The 12,083-nt window shown below is 36.8% G+C and overlaps 1 protein-coding gene across 2 annotated transcripts in view; it reads left to right on the forward strand.

Moving 5' to 3' along the window:
* LPIN2 (lipin 2) overlaps positions 1-12,083 on the forward strand; it is a 105,541-nt gene that overhangs the window by 36,445 nt on the left and 57,013 nt on the right. For both annotated transcript variants that reach the window (XM_043977909.1, XM_043977901.1), the window contains exon 2: positions 5,155-5,355. In XM_043977909.1, the coding sequence (XP_043833844.1) occupies positions 5,164-5,355 (192 nt within the window). In that variant the 5' untranslated portion in view covers positions 5,155-5,163. The remainder of the gene's footprint in view (positions 1-5,154; positions 5,356-12,083) is intronic.

The raw sequence follows: 12,083 nt of genomic DNA on the forward strand, positions 1-12,083 counted from the left end.
TATAATTTTGGGTTCCAATTTTTATTCCTCCTTTCCTCCCTCCCCTGCCCCCTCCCTAAGGAAGTAAGCAATCAGATGTGGGTTATACATGTACTATTCTGTAAAACATTACCTTATGAGTCATTTTGTATAAGGAGACTTGAATAAAAGAAAAAAAATTAAAAGAAAGTGAAAAACAGCATGCTTCAGTGTGTGTTCTCTCAATATCAGTTCTTTCTTTGGAGGTGGATAGTATGTTCATCATTAGTCCTTTGGGATTGTCTTGGATCACTGTATTACTAAGTTGTCATTAACAGTTCTTCATCGAACAATGTTGCTGTCTCTGTTCACAAAGTTCTCTTGGTTCTGCTCACTTCACTATATGTCAGTTCATACATGTCTTTCCAGGCTTTATGAATTCACCCTGCTTGTCATTTCTTTTTTTTTTATTTATTTATTTATTTATTTATTTATTTTTCTCAGACACTCATTTATTTCTTTTTTTTTTTTTTACATTATGAGATATTTTATTTTTTCCGTTACATGTAAAGATAGTTCTCAACTTTTGTTTATACATGCTTTACAATTTCAGATTTTTCTCCCTCCCTCCCTCCCCTCCCTCCCCCCCTCCCCTAGGAGCTTGTCATTTCTTATAGCACAGTAATATTCCATCACCATCATAGACCACAGGTTGTTTAGCCATTCCCCAATTGATGGACATTCCTTTGATGTCCAATTCTTAGCCACCACTAAAAGAGCTGCTGTAAATATTTTTGTACAACTAGGTCTTTTTCTCTTTTGGGGGATGTCTTTAGGATATAAACTTAGCAGTGGTATTCTAAGGCTAAATTTTAAATGACACCTAGTACTTGTAAAAACTGGGATTAGAACTGGGATCTTCTGACTCCTTCTTCATTGTTTTTCCCACTATACCTTACTACCTGTAGCAGTCCTTTTTCTCTGAGCATGAGACGTCATGTAATCAGTGACTTAATTAAATCTTGATAGATGTCACGTGTTCTTGCAATGAGAGATGTTGTAGTTGAGTAAATAATTATGATGTAATTCCTGCTCAAAGCAGGGCCTCCTCCGCAGGATGATTACATGCCTTTCCCTCAAACACCACGCCCAAGAGCAAAGCTCTTCTGCCTTGTTTGTGCTTGAACAGTTACTGTTTTTCATTATCACAGTATAGTACATCTCCCTGTGTGTCTGCCATTACTTTTGTTATTTCAGTGTTCATCATATAAGCAGAGCTCTTTTCTTCGTGCCTGCTGAGCAGAGGCCAGCAATTTGACAGCCTATATTTTTCTATATTTAGAAACCAACATTTACACAATAGTTTTTTTCTTACATAGGCAGCATATCACTTAACCATGGTAATTAAAAGCATCTTGAATGAACATAAATGTTCTTAATTAGGGACTTAATGTTCCATTTTCACTGATGTATTCTCTCCCAAAGCTTGTATATTTTGACTTTAAAAAAAAAGTAGATTCAAAATGTTAGAGATTCACTAGTAAGTCAGCTCCTTAACCATACACATGGGAAAACTGAGGCCCAGAGAGATGACATCATTTGCCTATAGTTATCTTACTAGTCAGTGGCAAAGTTGGAACAAAGTAGTAGAATCTAGGTCGACTTATTTCAAATTTAATTTTCTTAACATTATACTATGGTGCTTTCATATAATAGTTATGAATCTAGTCAGTATTATGCCTTCCCCTAAAAAGCTCCTTGAGAATAAGGACTATTGCCTTTTTTTTTTTTTTTTTTGGTCATTGTGTTCCCAGTGCCTAATACATTCACTTAATACGCAAAGGCCTTTAATACATGCTTATTGATTGTTGCTGGATTGATTGGTGTATGGGATAGAGAATGTATTTGATATTGTATTGATATAGGGAATTACCTCTTAATAGTAAAGGTTAATCAGTACCTTCTCTTACAACTTACAGTTTTAAAAAAAAATGCCTCAATCACTGAGAAGTTAAGTGATTTACCCTGGGTCACACAGCCAGTAAGTGTCAGAGACAGGAATTGAATCCACTTCTTGGCTTCAAGGCCAGCTTTCTATCCACTGCATCATATTGCCCTTTTGTGTCACTAGATTTTCTTCTTCTATATCCCAAATAAGAGAAGCTGTATTAGAAGTAGATACCAGATATGAGTTGATCTCTTCTTATAAAGATCAGAATAGTCGTTCATATATTTACAGTCTAACAATTGACTTCAGGATATAGAGGAAACACAATCATACTGTTTAAAATGCTTGTTGATTAAAAAAAATTTATTCAGTAGGACGAAGTATAGCTTTAAGTAAGCAAGCATTCATTAACTTCCTATAATGTGCCAGGAACTGTGCTAAGGGTTAAAATTAATAGAGACTCTCATGCATGCATAGGATCATATGCTATGTATTAACTTGATAAATTCAACCACAAAGATAATTATTCAACAACTTTTTAATTTCCATTGATGGACAAGATATGGAGATGCATAGTTGACAAAGGTATTTGTCACTGTTATGGAGAGTATACTAAGAAGGATATACGCTAAATTGAAGAGTGATTCTCTATAGTTGGTCAATTCTTCCAGCATGTTAAATGTTAATATTCTAAAATGTATAAATAAATGAATGAATAAGAAAAATCAGAATGCTGTTTTTAAAATGTTATCTTTGATCAATCATCAACTAAAACTTGGGCTACTTGGCAGCTGCCTAGTTAATAATAGTCTGCTAAGCCACAAAAGTTGTCATCACATCTACAGAATATGAAAATTTGAGGATTTTCTTTTTGAGAGGGTAGTGTTGTGTAATGGAAAAATACTGGGCTTGGATTTGGGATATTTCAAATCTCAGAGCTTTTACTAGCCGCAAACTTGGGAAAGTAACAATTTCTCTGAGCCTCAGTTTTCCTCCTTTGTGAAATGGGGAAGTTCAACTAACATGACTTCTAAGGTTTCTCTTCTAACTCTGAGCCTGAGTTCCAGGAGTATAGGCTTTAAATGTGAATTATTTACATTGGAAATCTTGCTGTCTCATTTTTCTACTTCCAGAGACTATTTCAAGGCATAAAATTGATTATTGTAACTCAGACACAAAAGCATAAAACCTAGGAATCATTAATGGTCTCTTTTTTTTTTTTACTGTGATGCAAGATGCAGCTTAATGAGAGTTAAACTTGTCAAATTAACTTATTTTTGAGTTAATCTATGGAGTATATAAAATTTAAATTCTCCCTACAAACCAGACTGGAAACTTCCTAAGGGCACATACATTATTTTATCTAATTTTTGTATTTCACTAGATATTTAGTATATTATTCGGTCATACAGTTGGCTTTTAGTTAATATTTGTTGAATTTATTACTCTTGAATAAAACTTCTTATCTGCTGCCATAAAAACTCTTAATAAGTACCAACCTTTTCTTCTAAGTAATTGTCATTAGAACAGCAAGGCAAAGGGAGCCGAGGTTCAGGTGACCGAGGTTCTTTTGCTCATTCTTCCACAGTTCCTGGCTTGTGTTCTATTTGTGTGTGAATTTTCCACAGCTGTAAACACTTTGTAATAAATATTTATCAGCTGAGAGTAAAGCTACTCCCAATTCTTTTTTTTTTCCTGTGACCCCAAATGAATCTTTAAGATCTAAAAGAGAACTAGAGGTAATACTTATTTTAAAGATCCTTGTCATAGAGAGAGTATTTTTGAGATTGATTTTTAAGGCATTGAGACCCCTCACTTTTGCCTGAAAGTTAACAGGGCCCTAGCTAGTCATGTCATAATGACTGTGAGGAGGAGAGGCAATAAGTCACTCATGGGTGGGGAGGGTAAGAGGAGGAGAGGCAGTGTTCACCCATTAAAGGTGATCACTCCTGGCTTGAACAATGGGGCACATTTTAAGGATTGAGGGATCCATTGGAGGGGAGCTAGGAAACTTTAGCCAAATTAAAGTTTTTTTCCCCAAAATTTTATTGCACATGTTCTGGAGGCAGTCCATTTTAACTAGCCTCTGGAGACTTCTATTGTATCTAAACTTCAGAAAAACCTTTTGAGACCTTTCTCTAGATACTTAGGGATCCCATTTTGGGTCGTAATATCACATTGGAAACCAGTAAGAGAGGGAAAAATCAATTTAGGTATTTTGAAATGATCTCATTAAATGTTTTCTCTTAAGGAAGGTGATGAGAATGAAAGCAAATGTTAATTTCCTTTACTTTATGAAAGACAAATCTATGTCATCCCTGGAAGAATCAATTCCATTCCAAAACTGTTTGTCAGTTTGTTGTTTTGGAACTCAGAATGGTTTTCCCATAGAAACAATTTTATAAAAAATGTTTACAATATTATTAAAAAGTGGTTAGGTTTCTAGGCTAGCTGGTAAAGGACTTTAAAAACTATAATATAGCTAAATGACATTATGCTCTCTCTTATTAGGCCTTACTATGGAACCTAACCAACATGTATAATATTGTTTCTATGGGAAAACTTATTCCAAGTTCTATTTTAGGACTCTGGGTAGTGGGAGAAGCAACACACCTCTTCTCCCTCTCCAATACTGGCCACAGTAACCAAAGTGGGATTTCCAGGGGCTCAAGGTAGCAAGGAAGGGGATCCAGATGGGACAAAGCATGGAAGGTGGGGAGGGAGTGCTTCTGGGGTCAGTTGATGACAGCGAGGACTTCAGGCCACATCTTTTGTGGGCGGGCAGCCAAAGGCATATGGCCTCACAAGTCTTCAGGTAGAGGTTGTAGTGGGCTGGGGTCCAGATCTTTGGCAGGTGGTAGCACTGGGGAACTGGTTCTTTGGAAGGAGGTACTCACCTGGCAAATATTTTGAGGGTCCCAATCTTCCGTGGTGGTGATGGGTAGTCTAATGTTGATCATATAGTAGGTGTGGGCTTATGGGTCTTGGCTGTTGAAATACAGGCATTGCCAATGGCCAAGAAAGGGAGGAAGGAGGGGAGTATACCCACTGGCAGCTGTGTCAGGGAGAAAAGGAATAGATGTATAGACATAGTGGAAGAGGGGGAGGCCCTTACAGGGGCAGCCAATCATAAGTAAAGCTTGTCAGTGGGCATTCCAAATGAGGGGATCTTGTAAGATTTTGGCAAAGTATAAAAAGCTTGCTACCTGGAGCGGCATCTTGATTTCTATTTTCCTTTTTTTTTCTAGTCTCAAACCATGAATTATGTGGGGCAGCTGGCTGGGCAAGTCATTGTCACTGTGAAGGAGCTATACAAGGGCATTAACCAAGCCACCCTTTCTGGATGCATTGATGTCATTGTGGTCCGGCAGCAGGATGGCACCTATCAGTGTTCTCCATTTCACGTTCGTTTCGGGAAGCTTGGAGTCCTCAGATCAAAGGAAAAAGTGGTAAGTGTCACTAACAGCCTATTTTTGAAGGGGACAAAAGGGGGTTAATTATCAATTGGTTAACAAGTATTTGCATCAAACATTTTTTTTTCAAGTCTTCTAGCATAAAGAAAAGAAATCTTCTAGATTTTTTCCCCCCACACAAGTCAAATCAGTGAGAAGTCGTGTGACTAGGCAAATTTGACATTAAAATTCTGAGGGATTACATACATTGTCTCATCTGGTTCTCATAATGAACATGTTAATCAGGCACTAAGTACCTATTTTTTTTTTAACTTCTAAATTTTGATATATTTTTTTCAATTACTTGTAAAAACAATTTTAACATTTTTTTTTTTTAAGTTTTGAGTTCCAAATTCTCTCCCTCCCCTCCCTTCTCCTTGAGAAGGCAAGCAGTTTGATATAGACTATATATGAGGTTCTATAGCTTCAGTAAACTACAGTTCTGTATTTAAAAACCAAGGCTCAAAGAGACATGTTTAAGTATTCCTTAAACAGTTACATGGCAGCTAGGTTGCAAAGTGTGCTGAACCTGGAGTCAGGAAGACTCATTTTCCTGAATTCAAATCTGGCCTCAGACATTTGCTAGCTGTGTGACCCTGGGGAAAATAACTTCACCCTCTTTGCCTCAGTTTCCTTATCTGTAAAATGATTTGGAAAAGGAAATGGCAAACTGCTCCAGTATCTTTGCCAAGAAAACCTCAAATGGGGTCATGAAGAGTTGGACATGACTGAAAGCTGAATCAGTTCACAGGTGTTGGAATTGTGATTTAAACCCACTCCTCTACTGACTCCAAGATTAGTATCGTAAAATGTCTTCATTCATAAAAAGAAATATTTAAAGTGACCTTAATTGTACTTTTCAACATGGGACATCGTAGGCGACAAATTGCTTTGCCACGTTTGGTGCCAACTCTGCTTTATCCTCATCCATATCCTTCCTTGTCATGAAATAAAAGCCACAAATGGAGAAATTTCTCTTGAACAGGGCTTAAGAAGGTTTATTACTTCACGTGACAAAGATGAATTACACTTCTTAACTTTGGAGTTTGGAAAGTTCATAGCATTATTATTCCTTCTGAGGCATTCATTTATTCAGTATATATGTTTGGAGCACTTAGTATGTGTAAAACTAAAACATTTTCTCTAATCTTCATCCGTTTGCCTCACCATCTTCACTAAAGGTTTGTAGAAAAATTTTTCTGAGATCTCAGCTTCCCCTTTCCCCCGACCCATAATATGGCTACAAAAGACGTTCTATCATTAAATTTGAGATGGTGTTTTGGAAGACAAACAGCGTAAGTTTGCAATATATTTTCTTTCAATTGTGTGTGTGTATGTTTAAGAGGGAACATGTGTGGTTTAAAGCTTTTAAGCTAAAATTACCCCAACTTTGTTACATATGTTATATTCTGAAGAAAGCAGAGAAGGGAAGACTGTTGGCTTCATGACACAAGTCATTTATTTTTTCAGACAAATATGATTTTATTTCAAGGTGGTGGTGTAACAAAGTTAAGTTTCAACTCAATTTCCCTTCCATTTTCTGGAGGCAGCAGGATTAATGTGGTTTGGCATCTATTCACTGCTATGTTAAACTAAAGGGTTAGCTGTTGGAAACTAAAAACAGCGTTATTTTACTTGCTGACTGAGAAACTTTCTGTTTCTGTAAAAGTGGCATTTGACCAAACTCAGTTTTCTTAGTCTTTGTTTTTTTGGTTTTATTCCTGGTAACACTAACCCTTGGCTCTTATTTTGGAATTTCCATAGTGCCATGGAGACTATGTGACACAGTAACCTGCCCTACTTTTACAAATTTAGTTTTTTTGACAGCTATGAAAGTACATATGGAGGATATTTATTTGCATCAAACATTTTTTTTTAAAGTCTTCTAGCATAAAGAAAAGACATGGAGATGCAATATCGGTCACCAAATTGTTTATTCTTATAACCAAGCACTTTTGTTTTTGAATAATAATTCGAATAATAGCCAAAAAAAAGTTGGCATCATATTTGTTGTTTAATTAATGGATGCATTCTACAGGCCAAGAAAAAATGTAATGAGCACATTACACATGTAACATAAACTCTTTAAAGAATGGTGTTTCTGGGTCTCTGTTTTGCCCAGAGATGTTGAATGGAAGTAGAGAGTGAAAATGTAAAAGACTTCGTCAGTCTTGCTCTCTTTTTCCTACACAATAATAATCATTTTCCCTGTTTCAATTTGAGTTTCTGACCAGACGGTTTCATTAAGATTTTTTATTTCAAGATGTGTCTGTTGCTTGAGATTCCATTTGTTGGTCATATACCACTGTCCTTTTGCAGGGCACTATCATAACATAGGTAGATAACGTCTTATTTCCAGAAAGGGAGGATGATGTGGGAGAGAACTCATATGAGGGTGTTAATGATGGGATTTCCTTCCTTCCACACAAGATTATGGCTGTAATTAAATTGTTCTTGTTATTCTCTATCTTGGGGTATGGCAGGTAGTTAGATTGTTTTATTGGGACTCAGAGATTGCCCTAGTACTTGTATATTTCTGGTATCATGGTACTTGTATATTTCTGGTATCATGGCCATATTTTCCTGGAGCTTTCATTACAGCCCTGTCTTAGAGTCAGTAACAGAAAGGAAAAGAGAGAAAACATCCTAAGAATGTTTTGGGGAAGATACTGATTTCCCAAACCACTGGCATTCATTGTATTAGTATAACTAGGGCTGCCTTGATGCATTTCTGCCAACATTATTGAAAATTTGTTGCTGTTCAGTTGTGTCTGACTCTTTGGGAAGCCATTTGGGATTTTCATGGCAAAGAGATTTGAGTGGTTTGCCATTTCCTTCTCCAGCATATTTTACAGTCAAGGAAACTGGGGCAAACAGAGTTAAGTGACTTGCCCAGGGTCACACAGCTAGTAAGTGTCCAACTGTCTGTAGCTGGATTTGAACTCAGGTCTTCCTGTCTCCAGGCCTGACACTGTACCCACTGCATCACCTAACTGCCCTATTATTGAGAATGTTTTTTTATAAATATGATTTCAACCTGTAGGTTCCAAATTTCCAAATATTGCTATTCTTGTGAATTAATTGTCAATTAAACCACTGGATAGAAGCACTCATTAAACTGCTGAGCAGAAGCATTATTTGTCATCTTCCACTGTGAACTTCTTGAAGGCAAGGACAGCCTTTTGCCTTTGTAACCCCAGAGCTTAGCACAGAGCCTGGCACAGAGCTGGTGCTCCAAAGTGTTTATTGTATGACTAATTGACATTGTCATGCTAATCTTTCTAGTGTACAGGCTTGATTTATGTTACTCTCTTCTTCACATAATCAGTCTTCAATAGTGTTCCCATTCATTGCTTACGGAATAAAATACAAAGTCCTTTGCCTGTCAAGACCCTTCACAGTCTGATCCCAACTTATCTTTCCAGTCTTATTTTAAGGTACTTCCCTTCATCGCAAAGAGGCAGGTTGGTGTAGTGGACAAAGAGCTGGCATTACAGTCAGGAGGACAGGGTTCAGTTTCCAGCTCTTGACACATACTAGCATCTTGACCCTGGACAAGTCATGTAGCTATTCAGTAATTTAGGCAAATCTTTAAGATTGTCAGTTGCAGAGGAGTGACTGGCTTGCATTACTAAAGGAAATTTCCTCTTAAGAGAGTTCAGGGGGCAGCTAGGTGGCACAGTGGATAAGGCACTGGCCCTGGATTCAGGAGGACCTGAGTTCAAATCCAGCCTCAGACACTTGACATTTACTAGCTGTGTGACCCTGGGCAAATCACTTAACCCTCATTGCCTCACAAAAAAAAAAGAAAAAGAAAAGAAAAGAGAGTTCAGTCCACTAATGAAATCACAGTTCCAGTCCTCTTCCCCAGTCCACCTTTATGCAGCCTGCATTGTACTCAGACTTACTTCTGCTGTCCCCCGAAATTGGTATTTTCCCAATTCAATACCTTCTTGAGACTGGTTCTCCAGTTTGGAACAGGTTCTTCTCCCCATCCCCTAATCTTTCAAGATCTAGCTCAGCTTTTTCCTTTTCCAAGAAGTCATATACCCCAATCTCTAAATTCTTAGACCTCCCATGCACTTCGTTTTTCTCATTTTTTTAATAAGGGATTTGAATATGTCTTATTCCTTCTGCTCCCTATTATCTTATAATTGAAGGCAGGGACTGGATTGTTTTAGCCTAGGACATGGTAGACCCACTTACTAAGTGCATGCTTCTTGTATCAAAAGCCAGACGATGAATTCATTGTTTAATTAAAAGAAAAAGCTGGTGCGTTTGAGGTTCAGCAGATGTAATTATTTTAATAAAACAAGCATATCTACTTTTGAATGTTTATTCTAGTCATAAATATATAATGTAAACAAAAATTGAATATATGATTTCAGGTCAACAGAAGGAACTGAACCTCTCAGATGAAGCCACTGAAATAGTCTTTACCTTTTTTCTTCTTGTTGGATAGAATTTTTTTTCTACCTAAATTTTCAAATTCTCATTTTAAAGACAACATTCTTTTCCTTCCCCGAAGAAGCCATTGTTAGGAACTGAGTTATTACATGAGTGCACAGTAGACTCTTAGATGAATTGTTCACTCTTGGGATTTTCTTAAAATCTCATCAGAAAACATGTATTTCTTTTTTTTTTTTTTTAAGTTTTGAGTTCCAAATTCTATCCCTCTTTCCCTTCCTCCCCTCCACACTCTCTGAGGAAGTAAGCAATCAGATGGAGGTTATACATGTGCGATTATGTAAAACATTACCATATTAGTCATTTTGTATAAGAAAATTTGAATAAAAAGAAAACTGAAAGAAAGTGAAAAATAGCATGCTTCAGTCTGTGTTCAGTCAATATCAGTTCTTTTTTTTGAAGGTGGATAGTATGTTTCATCATTAGTCCTTTGCGGTTGTCTTGGATCATTGTATTGTTAAGAATAGTTGTTGTTCACAGTTATTCATTAAATAGTATTGCTGTCATTGTGCATAATGTTCTCTTGGTTCTGTTCACTTCACTATACATCAGTTCATATAAGTCTTTCTGAAATCACCCTACTTGTCATGTCTTGTAGCACAATAATATTCCATTACCATCATAGACCACAGTTTGTTTAGCCATTCCCCAACTGACAGGCTTTTCCTTTGATTTCCAATTCTTAGCCACCACAAGAAGAACTGCTGTAAAATATTTTTGTCTTTTTATCTTTTGGGGGATGTCTTTGGGATATAAACCTAGCAGTGGTATTGCTGGATTACAGTTCTATAGCCCTTTGGGCATGGTTCCAAATTGCTCTCCAGAATGGTTGGAGTTCACAATTCCACCAACTGTAGATTAACATCCCAGCTTTTCCACATCCCCTCCAACAAACACCATTTTCCTTTATTGTTTTATTTGTCACTCCTCTGATAGGTGTCAGGTGGTATCTCAGAGTTGTTTTAGTTTACAGTTCTCTAATTAACAGCAATTTATTGCATTTTTCATAACTATAAATAGCTTTGATTTCTTTGTCTAAAAACTGCCTGTTCATATCCTTTGACCACAAAATTTTTTTTTTTAAGTGAGACAATTGGGGTTAAGTGACTTGCTCAGGGTCACACAGCTGGTAAATGTCAAGTGTCTGAGGCAGGATTTGAACTCAGGTACTCCTGACTCCAGGGCCAGTGCTCTATCCACTGCGTCACCTAGCTGCCCCCACAAAATATTTTTATAAACAACAATTCTGGAGAGCAATTTGGAACTATGCCCAAAGGGCTGTAGAACTGTGCATACCCTTTGATCCAGCAATACCACTGCTAGGTTTATATCCCAAAGACATCCCCTAAAAGAGAAAAAGACCTATTTGTACAAAAATATTTACAGCAGTTCTTTTTGTGAATTGTGAATCTAAGAATTGGAAATCAAAGGAATGCCCATCAATTGGGGAATAGCTAAACAAACTGTGGTATATGATAGTGATGGAATATTATTGTGCTATAAGAAATGATAATCGGGATGATTTCAGAAAGGTCTGGAAAGACTTGTATGAACTGATGTGTAGTGAAGTGAATAGAACCAAGAGAATGTTATGCACAATGACAGCAATATTTTTTGATGAAGAATTATGAATGACTTAACTATTCTCAATAATACAATGGTCCAAGACAATCTCAAAGGACTGTTGATGAAACATACTATCTCCAAAGAAAGAACTGATATTGACTGAACACACACTGAAGCATGCTATTATTCACTTTTTTATTTTAATTTAACTCTGATTTAAGTGAGAAATATGCCTTTTCAGTTTTTAAAAAAGTGTTGGTTGGTTTCCCTTTCTACTCACTACCTGTCTATAAAAAATATTACATTATTATGAATAAATGTTTCCCTTGGAACCCTCTTTGGATGCTTCCTAGTGGTGCAGAAGTGATCTTGGTTTCTGAAAAACGAAGCCAGAAATTCTTTGAGAACTGGAAAAAATTTTTTAAGTACAGATCCAGCAATATATGATTTTTGTGTGAGGACCAGCCTTGCTGAAGTCTGATGATGAGTCTTTGTGTCTCCAGTATGTCATGAAAACAGTCTATTAAGATGTGGAAGGTTTTCATTTGGCATGATGGAAGGAGTAGCTGTACCTACAAAATCATGGGTCCTTAAAGTTTTTTTTGTTTTGTTTTTTGCGGGGCAATGGGGGTTAAGTGACTTGCCCAGGGTCACACAGCTAGTAAGTGTCTGAGGCCGGATTTAAACTCAGG

Source organism: Dromiciops gliroides, chromosome 1 (genome assembly GCF_019393635.1).
Source record: "Dromiciops gliroides isolate mDroGli1 chromosome 1, mDroGli1.pri, whole genome shotgun sequence".
NCBI lineage: Eukaryota > Metazoa > Chordata > Mammalia > Microbiotheria > Microbiotheriidae > Dromiciops > Dromiciops gliroides.